Source organism: Tenrec ecaudatus, chromosome 14, assembly GCF_050624435.1.
Source record: "Tenrec ecaudatus isolate mTenEca1 chromosome 14, mTenEca1.hap1, whole genome shotgun sequence".
Lineage (NCBI taxonomy): Eukaryota > Metazoa > Chordata > Mammalia > Afrosoricida > Tenrecidae > Tenrec > Tenrec ecaudatus.
In genome coordinates, this window is record NC_134543.1 from 120,428,957 (window position 1) to 120,450,342 (window position 21,386).

The following is a 21,386-nucleotide window of genomic DNA, read 5'->3' on the forward strand; positions in this document are numbered from 1 at the left end:
TTGGTGCAAAACATTGATACAAAGGAGCTCTGGCACACGTTTCGCCAATCGCTCGGATAGAATGAGTGTTGTCTTTTGTTTCTGTGCAAGGTCGCCCGATCTCAGCCAAGACTGAAGCTCTTCTACCGGGATAGTCAGCTCTGCTGAACTAGTTCCGCAAGGAAGTGGTGGTATTGGTGGGAAGTGGGGGCCGTGGGGTTATACCTGGCAAATGCCTATTTCTCTAAGGGCAGCATCCCACATCTTAAAGCTGACAACATTCCAAGTGTCAAGAACAAGGAACTCCTTTCTCTCTTCCTGAGGCGGGAAGTCTTTCCCAAGGGAGTAATATCACTGGGTAATGGACTCCAGATGCCTAATCCAGCTGCTTCTCAGCCTACCTCTTACTTTTTCCAACTTTTGGGGTCATAGAGAGGGCCGCGCATGGGTCAGAACACACGTGGCGTGGAAATGGCCCTTGGCTGCTACCATGTGCACATGCATTTGGTACTGGTTTCTTCCTCCGCATATTTGTGAGTGTTGGGTGCAGATCGAGGGCCCGCCCTATGGCAGCATCGCGTGCTCAGCTCACCTGGGGGAGGAGGGGCAGCCCTCATGGGGTAGTTGGCATTTTGCATCCCACTGGAATAACCTTGGCTTTGGGTCGTGTTCCTCCTGGTAGGACCTAAAATAAACACGCAAGACAAAGTTAAAATCAGCACGACCGGTTGGCTTTGAGGTTCCTGATGGTCCTTTGGCCCGAGAAAGCTTGGAGACATTGGCTGAAGATTGGTTGCCGTGGAGAAGGGCTATTTGAGGGAAATACTGTCGTGGAAAGCTACTGGCTGGGGGCCAGGGTGGAGGGGGGGCGGGCTGGAGACGGTGTTTCCAGAGGGGCAGTTCTGAAATGTTTGAGACAACGGCTTGCCAGAGAGCTATTACTGATGTCGTCCAAAGGTGTTTCTATTGGTGGAGACGTTCGAGGGTCCGATGGACCATTTTAAGGTTTGCCTTCACATTGTGCACCATGCACAGAAGCTGAGCCGCCATCAGTGTCCCTGGCTGAGTCAGTGCCAGCAGGGCAGGGCCCTGGGCAGCCAGCTGAGACGCATGCAGAAAGGCAAGGAATCAGGCAAGTATTCCCAAATGAAGCCCCCCCCCCCCCCAGCCCCCAGGGGTTAATTAAGGCAGTGAAGAGGGCCGTGGAAGGATCTGCTGGCTAGAAGAAAAGCCGAAGAACAGAGAAAGCTAGGACGTGACAAGCACCTTTAGCACGCAGCGTGGGAGCTAGCCTTGCCTGTGGGAGAGGGTGCTGGGAGAACTGATCACAGGGGCCCGGGAACGGGGCTCAGCAAGGAATTCCCTCTCAGGACAAACAGCCAACACTCCCTCCCACAGGGCTAAAATAAAGCACTGGGGGAGATCTCCCTCCACCTTGGGACTTATATACACACCCACTCACAGCCGTTTACCCTCTGCAGCCCCCCTCTGCCCAGCTCTGTGCCCAGGGGTCTGTTCTGCTCTCTGGCTAAGAAGAGGCACTGGCAGGAGAGGGGTGCTGATGGGACAAAACGGGTGCATTTACTTGTGTGGCCTGATCCCTCTCTGCTGGGCCTGGCGTTGCCTCCTCAACCTTCCGTTGTCCCTGCCTCTGCCCCCTCATGCTTGGGGCCAACAACGGGCTGCTTCTCACGGTTTCTTGTCCACAAAGAGCTTGAACCTTGCTCACTCACATTACTTAAAAGTCTTCTAAATGTGCGGGTTCCCGCAAGGTCCATGCGTAGACCCACACTACCCAATGAAGGAACAGTAGCATCTATCTTTATTGGCAGGGTGTTAAGGAGCCCGCGGGGTGCAGGGATTATGGGTCTGGCTGTTACTGGAAAGGTAAGCAGCCAGTATCCCCCCACCCGGTTGTTCCCCAGGAGAAAGATGGGGCAGTCTGTTTCTGTAAAGCCAACAACTTGGGAAGCTCTACGAGGCAGTTCTGTCTTGTCCTAGAGGTTGCTCTGCGTCAGAATGGGCTCAACGGCAAATGGGGTCTGTCACAGTCCTTGTCACTGTGCGCCTTTGAAGACCAACCCGAGAAAGGCCTTGTTATCTATCGATGGCATCCTCCCCATGGACCACGCACACAGTACACAATTTTCACATGCCTCCACATGAGAGGAACATGCAGTCTAGAGCATTATAACGTACACTTTAAATCCGATTTTATCAAAACCCACCCCTCCCATCAAGTTGATTCTGACCATCATCCCTGGATAGGATTTCCATGGCTGGGAATCTCACTAGGAAAAAAACAGCTTCCTCTTTCTGACCTGTGGTCAGGGGGCCACTGCTTCCTGATGGCACCACGAGGGCTCCAATCTCATCAGTATCGAATAGGAACACAATCAAAATGGTGAGTGAAGGAGTTGGACCGGGATTTGGGTTAGTGCGGGTGGAGTGGCGGGGGGCGGGGGGGTGGGGGTTCACTAGAAACCCGCCCAAGTAAAGGTGGGGAATCCTAGATTTGATTCCCAACGGTACAGTGCAGAAAACTCACTGCCCTTGAGTCAGTTCTGACTCACAGCCACCCTAGAAAACAGCGTAGAAGTGTCCCTTGTAAGTTTCCATGACAGTAACTCTTCATGGGAGTAGAAAGTTCCATCTTTCTCCTGAGGGGTGGCTGGTAGTTTTGAACCGCTGACCTTGCAGTTAGCAGCCCTCTGAACCTGCAGAGAAGGCAAACATGGCGAGTGTCTTTGGAGCTGGCAGGGGGGAGAATGTTTGTGCTGTTGATGAGCTCCGACTGGAAAGGGCTGGGAAATGTGAGTTCCAGCAAACGGTCGCTTATTTTAAACACAGTTGGTGTTATAACGCTTTGTATACAATCCATAAGTACTCAATCATGCTGGAACCTTTACCCCACCACTCTCTCTGACAATGGTTTTAGTTTGAGATGTTCCGTTTTGAAGAAAACCCCAGCACAAGCAGCAGCCGGACCTCGCATGTGTTATCGACATTAGGGATGAAGAGAAGTGGGCAGCAGAGCAGGGGGAGGCAGGGCCGGGCAGGAGAGCCCAGAAGGCAGGGCACTTACGGGAGTTCTTGGGCAGCCCGGGTCCGATGCTGACCTGCAGCACCTTGTTACTGGGCTTGAGGATGGCCAGGTCACCGAAGCCTTGGTGGAATTGCACTTGCCGGGAGCCGCCTGCACTCCAGGGACCCCAGTTCTCCTTCTTCAGCTTCAGTTCCAGCCTGGGACAAGCACAGTTGATGGGGTCAACAAGAGGGAATGGACCAAGGAGCAAACCGTACTCTCGGGGCCCCATGATGGGAAAAACCAGTGTGAAAATGAGACCAGTCTGGAGAATCTGAACTCGGCACAGGGGCCAGAGGATGGCTGCGTGTCCCAGGACTTGGACTGGCTACAGGTCTGGGGCAGAGATATGTGTGGCCCAGCCTGGTGAGAAACCAGCACTTCAAAGGTGTCGATGCCACTCCACTGTGACACCCACCGAGGTGGCGTCTGCCGAGGGGACAGAAGGAAGAGGAGGATGTCCAGATCACACCTGCTGCCTTCATGTGGCCCCTGTGCTTTCCCAGGGTCTGTGTTTGAGTGTGTGGAGGGCGAAGAGATGGCTTAGCATGACGCTAATTAGTGAAGTTCCATTCCTTCACCCTCGTCCCTGAACCCAGGAAGAAGAAAGTGACAACCGTAGGAACCGAACTCTAAATGGGAGGGACCAACTATACCAAAAAGCCCAGCCATGTTTCCTTTCCCCACAATGTCCATAAACAAACAAAGAAACAAACATCGAGTCAGTGCTGACACAGCAAGCCCTTGTGGGTTTCCGAGACTGTAACTGTTTATGGAAGTAGAAAGCCCAGTCTTGCTTCCATGAAGCTGCTGGTGGTTTCAATCTGCCAGCCATGAGGATCGCAGCCCCATGCGTAACTACTATGCCACCGGGGCTCCTGCATGGTCCATGTGCTTCAGATTTATTATTGTGAGTCCCCAAGTCAATGCTGACTCCTAGCAACCCTACATGCTGGGGGAGCACAACCCCAGGCTGCCAATCATCGGCCTTTCTCTCCAGAGCCGCCAAGGGGCTTGTGCCATTAACCTTCTCTGGTTCACTGCCCAGGGCTTCACCCTGTGGCTTCCATACACCGACGTAATGCGCTGGCCTGTTTGCAAACGTCAACTCTCTGGTGTTGGAAGAGTGAAAAAGGTATCAAGTGTCTGTCTATATGTCTTTCTTGACTTTGAGTTATTCCCTTACCACCAAGTCCCAGAAATATATAACGGCACCTGGTACCCAGGGTCACCCTGGTCTTCGGGAACGCCGGCGCGAACTCATAGACCCACCAGCATCCGATTCTCTGCAGCCGCACCAGGAGTTACGGGAGGTGTCCTTCCTCTAAGAACTAAGGCTCTCTAGGCCTCCTTCTTACGAGGAGAGAGATGGACCCCATCCAGTTTTAAGAAAAGCTAAATCACTAGTACTCATCCAATATGAAATTAGAAGTGCAATAGTGAGCCAAAGCCTGGTCCAGCAGAGCAGGTGGCCACACAAATAAAGGGAAGTTGACGGACAACACACAGGCTGTTGGCAAGCAGCAAAGTCTGAGAATGTCCCATCAACAAGCCGCCTTACACAAGGATTTTTCCTCAGCACTTTCTTCTGATCCCAACACTATTCTGAGCTCGAGGCTGTCTGAGATCTAAGATGATTATTGGCGATATCGGAAATCTGTCTTTCTTGGCTTCTCTCTGGTAACTTTTGTCTCCATGATAAAATGCGCACCTCTATGGCGGTATTGCTTCGCAGACATACAAGGGTGACCTTTTCAAAGTCCGCAACAAACACTGATCGTGCCCACTGGGGAGGTGGAGGCACCCAGAGAGGAAGCACTCAAGCTATAAAGATTCTAGGCCCTGCCCCAGGTCCTCCCCCCACCCCAGGTCCTCCTCCCACCACAGGTCCTCCACCACCCCAGGTCCTCCCCATACCCCAGGTCCTCCCCCACCCCAGGTCTTCCCTCCACCCCAGGTCCTCCCCCCGCCCAGGTCCTCCCCCCACCCCAGGTCCTCCCCGCACCCCAGGTCCTCTCCCTCCCGAGATCCTCCCCACACCCCAGGTCCTCTCCCATCCCAGTCCTCCCCAGGTCTGGCCTCTAGGGCTAAGCACACGTTCCTTTTCATTTTTTTTTCTCCCAGAAGTTTGGGCCCCACAAGTTGCAACTTACGTGTTGCTGAATTTCAGAGGTAGTTGCTTCTGGGTTTTCTCCTCGTAACGTTTGGCTAAGAGGCTTAAGAATTCCGTTTTGAAGACGGATTCAAGCAGGCTGTCGTACTCCTGCTCATGGAGGATGAAGATGTCGTCTTGCATTGTGCTGCGGGGAGAAGGGGCGGCCTTGGTGAGAGGCAAAACACACTTTGGTTGATTCCATTGTTCTCCACGAATTCTTTAATCTTACAAGACAAGACGAGTTGCGTGGTCTTTCTTTTTGGAATGATTAAAAGAAAACGTGACAACCAAACCAAACACCATCGCTGTCCAGCCGATTCCAACCCACAGAACAGAGCAGCATGGCCAAGTGATCTGCCCAAATGTCCATTACACCCACAAAGACCCCACGGCCAGTAAGTCAATTCTGACTCAGTGTCCCTAAATATACAGAAGCCTACCGAAAGCATCATCAATGGAAGTCTACATGATCTTTAAAACAAAAATGTAAGGACCATTTCGTCTGTGTTAAAAAATATATCAATTTTCACATTCAGTCTGAGGTCCTTAAGATCAAACATCAGAAATTATGAACTCAAAACCTAGGACATCTTAAACAGAATGTGGCCCAAAAGAACCAATTTAAGAGTTAAATGTCTAGTTAATAGAATTTATGTTATGATTGCAGTTACTGTGATAAACCCTAACTTGAAGAATTGTAAGCTTGGTTACCAAAGGGAAACCAGGAAGGCTACATCCTTAGTCATTTCAGAAGAGTCTACTGCCATATTGTGTTCTGCTTCTACTTCGTGCCAGGTAAGTACTAGATCATGCAGCTAAGGATAGACCTATACAGCAAAGGTCAGGGCTCCAACTCCCTGCCACCCTAGTGACCTTATAGAACAGAGTAGAACTGCCCCTGCGGGTTTCTGAGACTGTAACTTTTTATGGGAGTAGAAAGCCGTGGAGTGCTGGTGGCTTCGAACTGCTGACCTTGTGGTTAGCAGCGTCACTCGTAGTCCACTGTGCCAACAAGGCCCCACGATATACGACAAGGCTGCACAAAAGCAAGCCAGCCCCCATCAGCTGAAAACATTCACTAATAATCAGAACGTACAGAATCTGAATCTAGAATAATCGTAAGTTGTCCAAAATGAAATGGAACACCTGAAGATTGACGCCGTAGGTTAACAGTGAGCTGAAAGGGACTGGTATTGGCCATTGTGAACCAGACAAGTCTACGCTCTAGTTCAATTGCGCCAGGAGAAGCACATGGGAGAGAAATGGCATCACATTCATTGTCAAAAACATGTCACGATGTATCCTGAAGCGAAATAAAATCATTGAAAAAAAGATGGGCCATTTCCCTGACCTAACTCGTTGGGTCTCGGAACCTGGTTGGGGGTCAAGATACCCCCGTCCCTTTCCCTGCTCTCCCTTCCCTCCTGGGAGTTCTTTCCCTGCCTCAATAAAATTGTTCTCAATTAAAAAAAAAGATGATGTAAATGATGATCTTTCCTTTTTTTAAAAATTTTTACCAACTTCTGCAGCCTGAAATTGGTCAACTCTGCATGAAGATGCGTCATTAAGAACTACTGGAATAAAGGACGGTGGTTGGAAATACAGCCTTGGTGATGGAAACCGCTCCGGAGATCTCGCGACACAACTTGGCAAGACCAATAGCCCACGCCCAGCCAACAGCATTTTTAAACGGAATGTAAATGGTTATGACACAAGTGGAGCTCATCCGAGGAACTACACGGAAGTCAGATCGACTACGTCCGTGCAGCGAGCTGCTGAAGAACTTCAGCATCATCAGTCAGGAGCAGGTTAGGGGCCCGACCATCAATTGTGCATATTCAAACGTAAGATGAAGCTAAAATTAAAACAATCCTTGAGAGCCACAGTATGCCCTTGCGTGCGTCCCCCCCTGAATTCAGAGACATCTCCTGAGTAGAGTTGATGCGCTGCACACGAATGGCCAAAGACCAGGAGAGTTGTGGGATAGCATTCGGGACATTGTAGAAGAAATGAAACGATAAAGGCAGCCCTCCCAGGAATCACCTGGTTTTTAAGGAAGCAAAGAAAGGAAACAGCGACATGGATGTCAGAAGAGCCCGAAGTCTGCTCTTGAATAGAGAGTAAAGGACGTAGAAGAAACGATGAAGAAAGAGAAGAGAAAACTTCAGAGGATGGCTCAAGAAAACAAAGTAAAGCATTCACACGAAACGTGCAAAGGCCTAGAATGTCCCCCAAACTCCACAAAAGCACTTAGGTAAAAGTTCCTCCAAACAGCTCTCCTCGGTCACTCGGAAGAATGAAAGAGTGGAGCCCACAGGCAGGGATGTAAGAAAACCGGCACCTTAGGATAAGGAAGGAGCAAACCGGTAAGCCTCCCCTTTTGGTGTGGGTGGCGACACTCCCCGAATCTCCTTTCTGTTTTCGTTACTGAGCCTCACGCCCTCTTTGACATGCCTGGATGTGTCCAGCTGATCAGTGATTAATCAGCACGAAAAATGAACCCAACCCAAGTCACCCTGAGTAGATTAATGTGCTTAGACTCATTATGAGTTCCATGACCATACAGAAAGCAAGCAAACAGGCCTCAAACGTCAAGGTCAATTAACAGCATGCGTCCCGAAACTAGACGAGAAGTGTTTGGACGCGTTGACTTCAACCATCAAGTTCTAAATCCCCTCCCTCAGTGACCCAGGCCTAAGAGTTAGCACACCATCTTCAGCCAGGACAAAGTCTCTCTCCGCTTATTCCCCGTTCCTAGGCCTGAAAAACAAAGCTTTTGACGTTTGTTTATTCTAAGGGGGAAAAAAAAAATCAGACTTATCTTTGGACTTCACCCCGTCTTAATCATATGCTCGAGCTGCAATTTCTTACAGATGTCTGATGCTGAATCCTGCACAGAGAGCCTGTGCTGGTCCTGGTTTGGCTCGGAGCTTGCTTTTTCTTCCCCCGTCTTTGTGGTTCACGCTGTACTGCTGACAGCACTAGAGAATCTTGTTTTACTTCCTTAACCACTATCTTCTTCCCCAAAACATTTGCTTTCAAAACCCTGAGCAAAGTCCTAAAGGGACTCTTTCTTGTATAAGTAGAATGTTTAACAATATCAATCACAGTCCAACTCGATCTTTTTTCAGTCTATCTGTAAAAGGCAAAGATTTCTGAAAATACGATGTCTATTGGAGGATTAAAAAACCCCATTTTTATTATGGGAAATTTCAATCACATGAAAGAGAAAACAGTAAAATGAACCTCCACGTATCGTATTGGAGGATCCAGTGATTATCAATCCACAGACAATCATACTGATCGGGACCTCCATTTCCCTACTTCCCCATTGGTTATTTTAAAGCAAAGCATTCATTCACTCTCAAACAACAGCGACGAATTCCTTGCATCCAGTCAAGTCTGACTCATAGCAACCTCATAGAACAGGGTAGAACTGCTGCCTGTGTGTTCCATGACAAGCAAGCAAGCAAACAGACCAGAAAGTTCAAGGTCAATTATCAGACTGTGTCTGGAAATGAGAGGAGATGTATTCGGACACTTTGACTCCAGCCATCCAATCTGAATCCTTTCCCTCAGTGACTAAGAGTGAGTTATGCGAGTAGAAAGCCTTTCTTCCAAGGAGCTGCTGAAACCCCAAACCAAACTCACTGCCAGAGTTGATTCCGACTCAAAGTGACCTTAAAGGACAGGGTGAGTTTCTGAGACTGGAACTCTTTACAGGAGGAGAAAGCCTCATCTTTCTCCCATGGATCGGCTGGGGGTTTCGAATTGCTGACCTGCCGTGAACAGGCCAATGTGTAACTCACTGAGCTACCAGGGATCCTTGAATAAGCCATTAGGTACCACAGTTTCAGCTCAAAGTCCAGTACATCTCAACACATTTCTAAGCACATGCAGATCTTCCCATTGTTTTCTGACAGAGAACTGTTACAATGTTTCTTTCTACCAGTTTGTCACAATAGCCATTGGATGCTGGCCCCGTGGTTTTGCACCAGACTCTTCTCCTCTGGGGGGGGGGGAAGTGAGTCTGTACAAGTCATTGTGGCTCCCCTTCCTTCCTAATGGGCTCACTGCTGGACTCATCCGATGTACTCAGGGCAGAATGGCAACACCCGAGTCTTGGTAAGTGTGAGTCCCGAGCAACGGCAACATGTGAAAACCCCCAGTTAAAAGGATGTAGGCCCTTTTCCCTTCCCTCTACTCTTTTGGGCATAACAATGTTTAAGCTAAGCACCCCATCAGATGCCACCCTCTTAAAAGGACTGACCACAAGGAAGTGACACTCCACCTCATCAATTCTAAGGAGACAGCAGCCAATGAAGCCGGCTTTCCCAGGGGCTGGGTAGCCCCGGGGCTGAGAGAAGGAATTTGGGTGTGAACTACTCAGGGTGTTGTCTTCTTTGAAACTTCTCATGGTGATTTGAATGAAAGTTTCTCTGGCAAGTGGCTTTATCATTCAACAACCAATAACAACCCAAGGGATTGATCCACGATATCCTAAGCACCAAAGTGGTCAGCACTCAAGGAAGGTCTCTCATGGTGATTAATGAGCCTCACGAGCCTCAGCCTGGTGCTTTAAGAACAGCATGCCTTGAGTGGCTGCAGGCTGAAGACAGATACAAAGCAAACCCCAAACCAAACACACTGCCATCAAGTTGCCTCAGGCTGACAGCACCTCCAGAGGACAGACTCAAACTACCCGCGTGGGGTTCCCAGCCTGTCGATCTTTACAGAAGCCTGCCTCAGCTGTCTCTTGAGGAGTAGCTTTGATTTCAAACCGCTGACCTTTCCGTTAGCAGCCCAACGCTTTGCCCACTATACCACCCGGTCTCCCGGAGGGCAGACCGGGCAATAATAAGAGCCAAGAGAAGAGTCACTCTCAGAATGCCCACATGGGTCCCAGAGCTGTGACTCTGGCTGGCTGCCACAGCTTTACTATCAAGTGCACAGAGCACATTTCAACCGAGCCCGCTTAGCTTAGGTAGATCACCCTGGCTGCCATGCATGGGCAAAGAAACAGAAAATGTTTCCTGTAGGGGTTTCCCTAAAATGCCAGGACCCCCAGGGCCCAGCCACCCCAGGAAGACCCTGGCCAGCAGGCTGCCCTGCTCAAGTTATGGCGTGGGCTCGTGGGCCCAATGCTGAGAGGCCTTCTGAAAAGCAGACAGCCTCTCTGAGTGTCTCCTGGAGTTCAGTGGCATTGAGACCTACCGGATAAATGGAGCCTGTCACTGCACCCTGGGCTGGTCCGTGTGTCACACACGCACCCCCATAGCACCAGCACAAGAAGGCGTGAATACAAGCAGAAACCGCACTGACTCAAGGCGAGAATGGACACAAGCTTCTGGCGGCGGGAGATCCAGCCCGGCAGGTCAGACACCTGCACACAATGCCCCAGCTTTCCCCAAAGCCCAGCAGCTTCATGTTCGGCGTGCAGTAAGAGTCCAGCGAGGCTCCTCAACTCTACGGAGTGTTTGCAACACGTAATTATTAACTCGGTGGCAGCCCATTGTTTCCCCTGGCACAGTGAGAAATAGCCTCACCAGGAGCCAGGGGCGGACTCAGGTGAAAAGCAACTGGGCATCTCTTCCTCTTTTCTTCCTCTCCTGTGGACGGAGGGACCTTTCTTCTCAGAGGGAACTTAGTCTGAGCATTCTTAACACGTGAGGACATAGGGAAGTCTCCTTACGCAAGGAAGACTTAAGCCAACAGAGAGCCAGCTGTCGACAGGAAGCGCAAAGGCCTGAGGCCTTGCAGAGTCAAGGTTTCCACTTGCCTGTGAACTTGGACCTGAGTGTAGCCCTGGGCAATGACTCCCGGACTACAGATCAGGAAGACCAATGTGCATTTCTTCCCTTGTGTGAAGAGGCAGAAAGAATCCTACGGCGTCTCCAAGAAACGTCCGTTCTGGGATAATCACAGCAAACTGAACAGGCCCAGTGGCCACCACTGCATAAGGAACCTGGCTCAAGATGGGCTGGGGCACAAGAAGACGGATTCTAATCCAACGTGTTCCGCCTGCAAGGATTCATTCCAAAATTTTACAGCCACAAAGGATCTGTGCGCCCCCTCAGTAGAAGAGCGGACCAGAAGGCATTTTTTATTTCTTCTTCCTGGTTGTCTTATTCTTGTCATATGAAGACTTTCAGACTTACAAAGTTCAAGTTTTCTTGGGGAGGAAGCATCCGATCCACTGAGGAGCCCAGCAGGTTGTTCTGCTGTGATGCGGAGGAAAGATGGAGCAGCCCTGCCCCAGACCCCTGGCCACTCACCTGAGGGACACGGACAAGATCCTCTCCATCTCGATTCTCCGCTTCAGTACTTCTTTCACAAGGCCTTTGTCTGGACCCTGCTTCACCTTTTCCCGTCCGATTAAGTACATGCACTTGGGGGTCAGAAGCAAGTCTCGCTTTACACCCTGTAACGAGAGATGCTTCCGAAGGTGAATAGTTGTCTACATGGAGTGACAGCTGTCCCCACCCTGGATGCCTGTCACCAGGCCAGAGGGAAGCTGCCTACCACTGAGATGACCACTGGATTTACCATCATCTAACCCAAGTCTGTGGGACAGGATGGAAGCAGTGTCATCACTAATTGTTAACATATATAACATTGCTCATATTTGACTCTGCGTGGCTTAAAAAATATTGTACCATATATGGTTCTACCTGAAGTATTAAAGCAACAGGTGGACATGGGCCTGTCCCAACCATCCCAACACATGACGATCCTACCAATTATCTGCTAGAGCATGTTTCTCAAATGGGGCGCCCTCAAGTGCCATGTCTTTCTTCGGGAGCGCATGATCTTTTCTTTCCTTAGAGTGGATGTTTTTTTTATTTCAACGGTAGTCCTTAAAAATACAACATAAACATCCCTTGGAACATCTGAGAGAATAAACTATCTTTATGACTGAGTCCTGCTGACCTACGCAGCTTGTTTTTGTGTGCAAGGCCTGTACCATCTTCAAGTTGGAAGGAATGATTTGGTTTCAGCAAAACAACATCCACCTTCTTGTTAAATTCATGCTGTTACTTATCTTATTAATTTTTCTCACCCAAAACATTGATCATCATGAGTCTATAGACTCTGGGAGCTTCGTTTCACTATTAATTAAGACCACCAACCTATCAGGTAAAACAGCGTCTCAGGGAAGAGATAAGAAATCATTTCTTTACCCAGTGGCTATTTAATAATGCTTCCCTTCATCATTCATCAGGGAAAAGGTAAGAACACCTTTTCAATACTGCTCGATGATTATAAAGATATTCTGAATCCTTTGACCCAGAAACTGACTTCTACCAGGATATTAAAAAAAATTGTTAGGAGATAAAAGCAAATAACTGTATGAAAGGACCCAGTACAGGGATGATAGTGGAAAAGCAAAACACTAAGAATTCATTAATGAGAAATTAGTTAAAAAAGGAATAAAGCACCTTTTCATCGGAATACGAAGCAGCGATATAAAATAGATCTATTTATTAGTAGAGAAAGCCCTTTCTTTCTGTTACATGAAGAGAAAAAACAAAAGCAAACCCAAGATACCAAACAGCATGAAATGTAGACCCGCATATGTATGTCTGCATGATATGGTCTGAGAGATACCCGCACAAAGTCAACAGTGTCGGTTGCTATTTTGCCTTTGGCTTTACTGTTCTTTTCTGAAAATGTCCGCAGTGAACACGTTCTGCTTTGGTCATAATAAAGCCACATTAAGCGCTATTATTGTCCTTACTATTTACAATAGGGGATCTACTTGCAGGCGAGCAGTCTGCACGCACCTTGAACCTCCTGTCATACTTGATGACGGTGTCCGCAAAGTCAATCTTCTCCCTCTTGCCCACGAACTGTTGCAGTTCCGGGTGCTCCTCCATCCCGATGTAATCCCCGATGAAGTTCCTGTTAATACTGTTTCTCCTTCTCTCCTTCTTGTTCAACAACAGGTCCGAGGCTACAATTGCCAAGAGAGGGAAGAAAGGAGTAGGATCAGTGCGCGGAGAAAGGAGGAAGGACCTGGGGAGGGACCACACACAGGCGCTCCACATGAATGCCAGGGAGTGGACACACAAGCGTCTACGCCAACTCAACGAGCTGGTGACGCCTACTGGGCTCAGACTTACTCCTGGGGTCTGAAAATGCAAGCAACAAAGAGACGACAATACCTTCTTCTCTCATTTGGACATATTTCTTCCTGGCCACGAATTTCCGCCATGATTTCTGAATGACCCGAGCATAGCCATCATACTTTCGCTCTCTCATCTCTTCTAGAAGAAAGAGCTGTGAGGGTAGAAAGACAAAAAATGAGGCATTTTACAAGATCTAAATGGAGAGAGAGAGAGAGAGAGAGAGAGAGAGAGAGAGAGAGAGAGAGAGAGAGAGACTCAGTTTAGTCTAAGGGATATGAGAGATAAGGAGGCTTCAGAGTTTGTGGGGGGAAAAAGGATGACACAATGACTATGGTATGTTCTTTATGATTGCTAACTATATATTTTTTCCACTAGATAAAAAACTTAATGGGAAATAACTGGATCTGAAGGTGTTCCGTTGGACCTTAATAACGGTGTCAGTCCCGCTTGCTCTAAGTCTCTGTGACAGTCAAGTGACCAAACACTGTTTCTCACTTATTCCCCACCTGGACCCAAGAGGACATTAGGTAACTAGATCAAGGGAGTGGCTAGCGGCTGTTGCTTGGTGCTGCAGAGAATCTCTTAATACAATGTTCCAGCTCCTGCGGCAGTAGAGCCGGTGCTCTTGTGGAAGGGGGATGACCCATTTTTGGTTCCAGGAAAGCCTATCCATCTGGCATCAAGGATTTTTCAAGGAGTTCCTTGTGCAGAGACTAATATCCCACAGTGGTTGGGCCTGGACTTCACGTGGGCTCGGAAAGTTGTAGCTTCACTAGGAGGGGCTGGGACCGGTTAGGGGCCCGCATCAGAGGCTGGCAGGTCTTGAAGCTTTCAGGTCATTTTAAGAATAAATCCTGATCGTTGCATCTGAAGCAAGCAGGCTCTCACATAACAATAATGCTAGCAAATGGCTGTAATGTATTGGCTGTTCATCGCGGATCAGGAAGAATTCCAGAAACTTTATATACGTTATTTCCTTTGAAATCCCCTGGAGTGAATATACTTCCTTTTTTTCAAAATGCATCCTGTTGTTCTTGAGAACATACACAGCAGCTCAACTCACGCACAGCAGCTCCATTGAGTTGTTTTTACAAGGACCGGTCAGTGTTGTTGACGGCACTTGGGCACCTCTTCTCACCTTCCTTTTTGGAAGGGTTCTACCACCATTCACATCACCTCCTTGCCCACACCCACACGGATTTATTCATTATTTCAAATGGTGGTTGTCGATTTGTTCCGGGGTGGATTTATCTTAATGGAGCACAAAACTTAAGGTACACAGTTTGTACATGCTAAACTTAACTAAATACACTTCTTACTGTGGTCATGAGCATTTCTTCTTTTTTTTTTTTTACTCTTATTTTTTATTGGGCTTTCTAATTACAGCATATTATATATTTAATGAATTTCTTTTCTTTTTTTGGTGATTTATTTTTTATTTTTAAATTTTACCAATTTCTCTTTTTATTTTATTTTTATTCTTTTTTTACATTTTATTAGGGACTCATACAACTCTTATCACAATGCATACATATACATACATCAATTGTATAAAGCACATCCATACATTTCCTGCCCCAATCATTCTCAAAGCATTTGCTCTCCACTTAAGCCCCTTGCATCAGGTCCTCTTTTTTTTTCCCTCCCTCCCCTCTCCCCCCTCCCTCATGTGCCCTTGGTAATTTATACATCGTTATTTTGTCATATCTTGCCCTATCCGGAGTCTCCCTTCCCCCCCTTCTCTGCTGTCCCTCTCCCAGGGAAGAGGTCACATGTGGATCCTTGTAATCAGTTCCCCCTTTCCAACCCACTCACCCTCCACTCTCCCAGCATCGCCCCTCACACCCTTGGTCCTGAAGGTATCATCCACCCTGGATTCCCTGTACCTCCAGCCCTCATATGTACCAGTGTACAGCCTCTGTCCTATCCAGGCCTGCAAGGTGGAATTCGGATCATGGTAGTTGGGGGGAGGAAGCATCCAGGATCTGGGGGAAAGCTGTGTTCTTCATCGGTACTACCTCACACCCTAATTAACCCATCTCCTCTCCTGAACCCCTCTATGAGGGGATCTCCATTGACCGACACTATGAGCATTTCTTCTTGTTTGTTGGCTGCCTGAAGGTGTCTTCTCTGGTAAACTGTTCATGTCCTCTGTCCATTATTAAATTGGATGATTCATCTTTTGCTTGTGGACAAGTTGAAGTTTTCTGTAGATTTTAAAGATCAGTCCTTCATCCAACATGTCTTTAACATTTTTTCCCCCAGCCGGTGAATTCTCTTTTCATTCTTTTGGTACAATCTTTTGATTCACATAAGTGTCTTCTATGTAGGACGTTCCAATCGTCTAGAGGGTCTTCTGTTATGTGCGTGCTTTTGTCATGTCTGACAGTGTATATATGTCATGTATTCGGCCCCTAAGCTTGTCTTTCTTTTTTTATTGATGGCCTCTTTAGTTCGAGAGTTTACAAGTAGGTCTTTAATCCATCTTGAGTTAGTTTTCGTATATGGAACGAGGTACAGGCCCTGAGTCGGTTTTCTATAAGCAGAATCTAGTTTTTCCAACATCATTTTTGTTGAGGAGATTCTCTCTTCCCCATTTAATATATTTTGGTCCTTTACAAAAAAATCAGTTGTCTGTAGGTGGGTGGGTTGATTTCTGAGTTCCCTATCCTGTTCCATTGGTCTCTATCTCTATATATCTATTACCTATCTGTATATCTACTATTGTACTAGTGCCAGGCTGCTGTGACTACCACAGCTGGGTAGCAGGTTTGGAGGTCTGGAAGTGAGAGGCCTGCTGTTTTGTTTTTCTTTACTAGCGTTTTGTGTATCCAGGGTCTCTCCATATAAAGTTGGTGATTCATTTTTCCATCTCTTGAAACAATGGGTGCTGGGGTCTGGATTGGAATTGCATTATAGCTAAATTACATTTTGGTTTTCAGAAGTCTTCAGGGGAGATTTTTGGTCTGAGGTTCAAAGATGATAGCAAGGCGTGCTATACTTCCGTTATCCCCATTATACAGAACAATGGGAGTGAGGCCAACCAGTCAAGATAGGGCGGGGCAGGAGTATCAGCCAAAGCCTTCCAGGCCCTGCCAGGCTCTCCATCACTCCGACAGACAAAGCTTTCTTTGTCAACTTGCATTCTACTCAGAAAACATTCTCATTCACTACCGAGGAAACTGTACACCTGGGTGGCTAAGAAAATCAAGACATACATGAATGGACCAGTAGAAACTCCCACGGAGGTCAACTGGTTTGTCTTTGGCGGAGGGGGTGGGGGGGAGGAGGAGTGTTCCATAAGTAAACAGGAGACTTTTGTGGGAAGTCAGTTGGGCCTGATCTGTTGTGTGTCTATTCATGTCCACCTTGGGGAGTCCCACCTCCCTGCTTCTGCCACTCAGTCTTCTCCTTTTTCCCAGCCCCAGTTGTACACAAACAGCATCCCAATCCCAAATACCAGTCATCCAATTCTACAACTGACTGCCAGAGCACAGTGGGAAGGAGGAGTCTGGCCCTGACCCCACCATGGACTGACTATCCATGGCGTAGCCACCAGGCGAAGTGGATACATCTGAGTCTTGTGGGTGTCAGAAATGCCTGCGTGTTTCTTATCATCTTGTGTATGTGGTTTCTAAGTCTTATTTCCTTCTTTTTCCCAGAACTATTTTTGGGAGTGTCGCAGAAAATACACTTGTGACTCATAGAAAAGACGAAGAGGCGACCAATTTTCAACGTCCTATAGATGGCTTCAAAGATGTGCTCCGTTTTAGGTTGCTTTTCCAAAGCCCTGGGAGCCGAGTCTGCCCAGGACGGGTGAGGGAACCTGGGCATTTCTTCTGCTGTGTTCTGGCCCTTCGTGGGGCCAGGGGCCCGACTACCACAGGTCCCTTCTGCCCTGCCAGCTGAGACCTTTTTTTTCTTTTCTTTTTTAAAAAGTGACTCTGAGAGGAGAACCCACTGGCTTGACCATTGTGAAACTTGATGGCACTATAGAAAGGTGCACCCCCCCCCCCCCGTGCCCCAACTTGAAGGTCGCTAAACCCATTTTTAAAAACAAGATTCAAAGGCGTGTTCATCCTCCTGATGAAGGTCTTGATGTACACTTCTCAATGCAGGTCTGAATCATGGTGGTCGTCCTGATTGGTAGCGTTTCTTCTTCTTTTTAATTTAATTATTATTTTTTATTTAATCATTTTATTGGGGGCTCACACAATTCTTATCACAATCCATACATAGATCCATTGTGTCAAGAACATATGTACATTTGTTCTTCTTTTTAGGATTCCTTAACTAATATGTCTGCTGAATAAATTGGTTTTGTGTGTTGGAAAAAAAGAAAAGAAAAAAAGCCCAAGGAAGCTTACGGAAAAAGGAACAGGGGAATCCCAAAACCAACTAACCAACCAACCAAGAACTAAAGACAACCACACACAACAAAGCATCTGCAAACCAACCAACCAAGCCCCTTTGGTGTCTCATGTGGGTTCTTGAGGCAAATAGATTATTTTACATAGTCAGGATCTTTACTCTAAAAGTTCACGCAGAACCACACAGTAGAGATAAATCACCCTCCCCCACCCCCACCCCCCCAAGTGCAAGTGGTTGCATGTCAGCCTCTGAGGTGTCTGCGTGAGCGTTGGGGGTGCAGTCGTGGTGAGCAATAAAGCACCTAGGAGGAAATCAGGGAAAGCCAAACCAAAGTTAAATCACAAATTTGAAAATGGAACCCCAAAGCTCAACAGGGGGTAAAACAAAAGGACAAAGCTGTCTTACTTATATGTGAAAATTTAGCAAGTTGAAAAGTAAAAATGGGTATAAAACAAGTGAGGGAGCTCTGCATTGTACCAATAAAGCACTTCTTCCCGTTTTAGAAAGAACAGGAACCGTTCTGTGGGCTGCTTAATGGTGCATGACACAACATTTTCATTTTATATTTGGAAATGAAATTGCTGTGAAGCTACAAATAACTTAGAAGTGGAAAATGCTACCACAAACTTTTTATAAATGAGTCCTACTGATGTGTGCCTCTTACTTATTTAAAAATTCTGATGGTTCACAGAGCCCATTGCACCCATTAGCTTCCCAGAGCTTCTTACGGATCCCCCGCCCTGCCCCTCGAGGTGGGCAGAGCAGCAGCTCTGGGGACCACCACCACTCCCCGCCCCTCGAGGTGGGCAGAGCAGTAGCTCTGGGGATCACCCCCACCCCCTCCCTGGAGGCGGGCAGAGCAGTAGCTCTGGGGACCACCCCCAGACCCTCCCTCGAGGCCGGCAGAGCAGCAGCTGTGGAGCCCAGCTTTCCAACACAAGAGCAAAGCTAAGTAACTGTGAGATCCGAATTAGTCCAAGGTCACACGTCTCCAAGGTCACCAGTCCTGCAAGTTCTCATTCTATTTCTCCCTTGTTGGATGACTAAGATGGCCAAGTTCATCACAGATGTGTGTGTGTGTGTGTGTGTTTATGGTGCAATTTGCTTTCCCATGCAATAACTCATAACAAGTGTTCTGTGGCATTGGCAGCCATCGCTGCTACGTGACGGCCCTCCGATGTCTGCTCTGGATGCACCCTTTCCATTTGTACAAATCCCCTTCACCCTTCTCGTCTTTGCTTTGGGGCTGAGGATGCCTCCTTGGTCTCCGATAGCTGGCAGTTCTAAGGAGTACCTTCCTCCCGAAGGTTTCTTTCATAGGCTGGTCTCTTCTTTGGCTGACCGATGCTCTCTGGGAGTGGCTTCCATTCCAAATTTGGTTGTTTCCGGGCAATACTCTTGGAAGGCCCTTCAGTCTCTGTTAGACAAGTGAAGTCTACTTTTGTTGATGAATCTAAATTCTGTTCCACACTTTTCACACTCTGACCAAGACTTTCTGTTATGTTCCTGGTGAGGACCCAGTAGTGGTACCTGGGCACCGTCTAGTTCTTCCGGTCTCGGGTGAGAGAGGACCTGGTTTAAAGGATGTGTTTCCAATGACTTCCTTGACTTCTGTTTTCATCTGCTTTGCTCCAGATGAAAAAACACCAAATCTCAGATGGCTGCTCACAGCTTTCACATTTTTCATTTCCAATATTTTTTATTCTACTTTCTGCCTCATTTTTTAATCATGAAAATTTCACACATATAGAAAAGTTGAAGAATTCTGTAATGAACACTTGCATTATCTATCACCCCAAATCAATAGTTTTCAACAATTTGCCATTTTTACCTATTGATCTGTGGTGGTTAGATTTTTCTCACCTTGATGGTACTTGTGTGGAGGTCGGGGTGGAGTCCCACCTGTCAGTCAGGTGGTAGCCTAGTGATGGCCCCTTGTGGGTGTGGCCTTTGTATAAGAGAGACAACCAGAACGCCTCTCTATCTTACCCTTCGCCTTCTTCCTTGCTTGCATTCGGTGTTTGCCTCCAGGGGTGGCCTCCTGTGGGCTGCTGCCCTTGGGATAGCTGTTGGCTCCCTGCCATGTTCCCACTGACCTTGGACCTACACAACTCCACACCAGCCAGCCTGCGATCTCCCTGCTTCCCACTTGACTGTTTTAAGTCATTAGCTTGCACCTACTTGAGCCTGAAGAGGATTCCGACTAGCATCGGATTCATGAGCTTGAGGCTGGAACAGACTGGGATGCCTTTTTGATATAAAGTTCTTATACACATATGACAGTCACTGGTTTTGTTTCTCTAGATAACCTAGCCTAACTATCTAACTATCTATCTATCTATCCATCCATCCATCCATCCACACGCATGCATATGTGGATACAGTGTTGAGTTTAAGAATATATAACTAACTGTACAGGTCTGCATATATGTATATGTTATATTCTAGCTGTGTAATAATTCACATATGTATATATATTTTTAATGAATCATTTAAAAGTAGGTTATAGACATCAAGGTACTTATATTTCTAAAATAGCCACAATATCACCAATACACACAACATTCAGAGTAATCCCTAAACCTATAATCTAAGATATTCAGTCCGTGTAAGCTTTCTTCAGTTGTCTCTACATGTCTATACCTCTTTTGATGAGCTTTCTAATAAGTGAGCTAAATATACTAATTCCCCCCTTTCTTTCTTATTGTCACTCTACCAGGGAGTTGGGTAGACCATGCTATAATTCACTGAGAGCGAGAAAGCAAGAGAAAGCAAGTTTTGGTGTGAATAGTAACACATTCAGTCTTGTGAATCTTGGCTGTAAGCGTGGAGCTCAACAGAGAAGTCGGGGCTCAAGATGCATCACATATTGCTCCAAAACTTTTAAACCTTCCTGAGGCTACCCACTATCAGTGGGATGTAGAATATCATCTTTCTGCACGATGAAACATCAATTGAATTAGTTCCCTGAGACGGTGACCTTAGCCTTTACGCCCAGTAGCTCAGACCCACAGGCATTTAGTTATGTCTGAGAAGTGTCCCTATCTGTGTTCCCTGTGTGCTCTATTATGGACTATGGATATACATAAAGCATATACCAATATAGCTGTCAGAATCATCCAGAACAATACCTATATATGGACACAGGTATACGCCTATGTGATTTCCCACAGCCATGTAGCATACCCATCTACTTTTGTATCTAGTCACAAATTATTATTATTTTAAAAACTGTTTTATTAGGGGCTCATACAACTCTTATCACAATCCATACATACATCGATTGTGTAAAGCACATCTGTGCATTCATTGCCCTTGTCATTCTCAAACCATCTGCTCTCCACCCAAGCCCCTGGCATCAGCTCCTCATTTTTTCCCCTCCCTCATGAACCCTTGATAATTAACAAATTATTATTTTGTCATATCTTACACTGTCTGTCGTCTCCCTTCACCCACTTTTCTGTTGTCCATCCCCCAGGGAGGAGGTTTTATGTAGATCCTTGTAATCGGTTCCCCTTTCCATCCCACTCTCCCTCCACCCTCCCAGTATTGCCACTCATACCACTGGTCCTGAAGGGATCATCCGTCCTGGATTCCCTCACAAATTATATTTTCTTAGGACAGGTTGTTACAAGGTTGCATATGTGACGGAATTTACTGCGATTCT

At 47.2% G+C, this 21,386-nt stretch overlaps 1 protein-coding gene across 1 annotated transcript in view; it reads right to left on the reverse strand.

The window, feature by feature from the left end:
• The window catches only part of MYO1E (myosin IE), a 247,587-nt gene that overhangs the window by 23,631 nt on the left and 202,570 nt on the right, over positions 1-21,386 (reverse strand). The window contains exons 20-25 of the mRNA XM_075531887.1: positions 13,385-13,499; positions 13,004-13,173; positions 11,495-11,640; positions 5,218-5,364; positions 3,065-3,222; positions 572-664 (exon numbers count right to left, since the gene is read on the reverse strand). Of these exons, the coding sequence (XP_075388002.1) occupies positions 572-664; positions 3,065-3,222; positions 5,218-5,364; positions 11,495-11,640; positions 13,004-13,173; positions 13,385-13,499 (829 nt within the window). The remainder of the gene's footprint in view (positions 1-571; positions 665-3,064; positions 3,223-5,217; positions 5,365-11,494; positions 11,641-13,003; positions 13,174-13,384; positions 13,500-21,386) is intronic.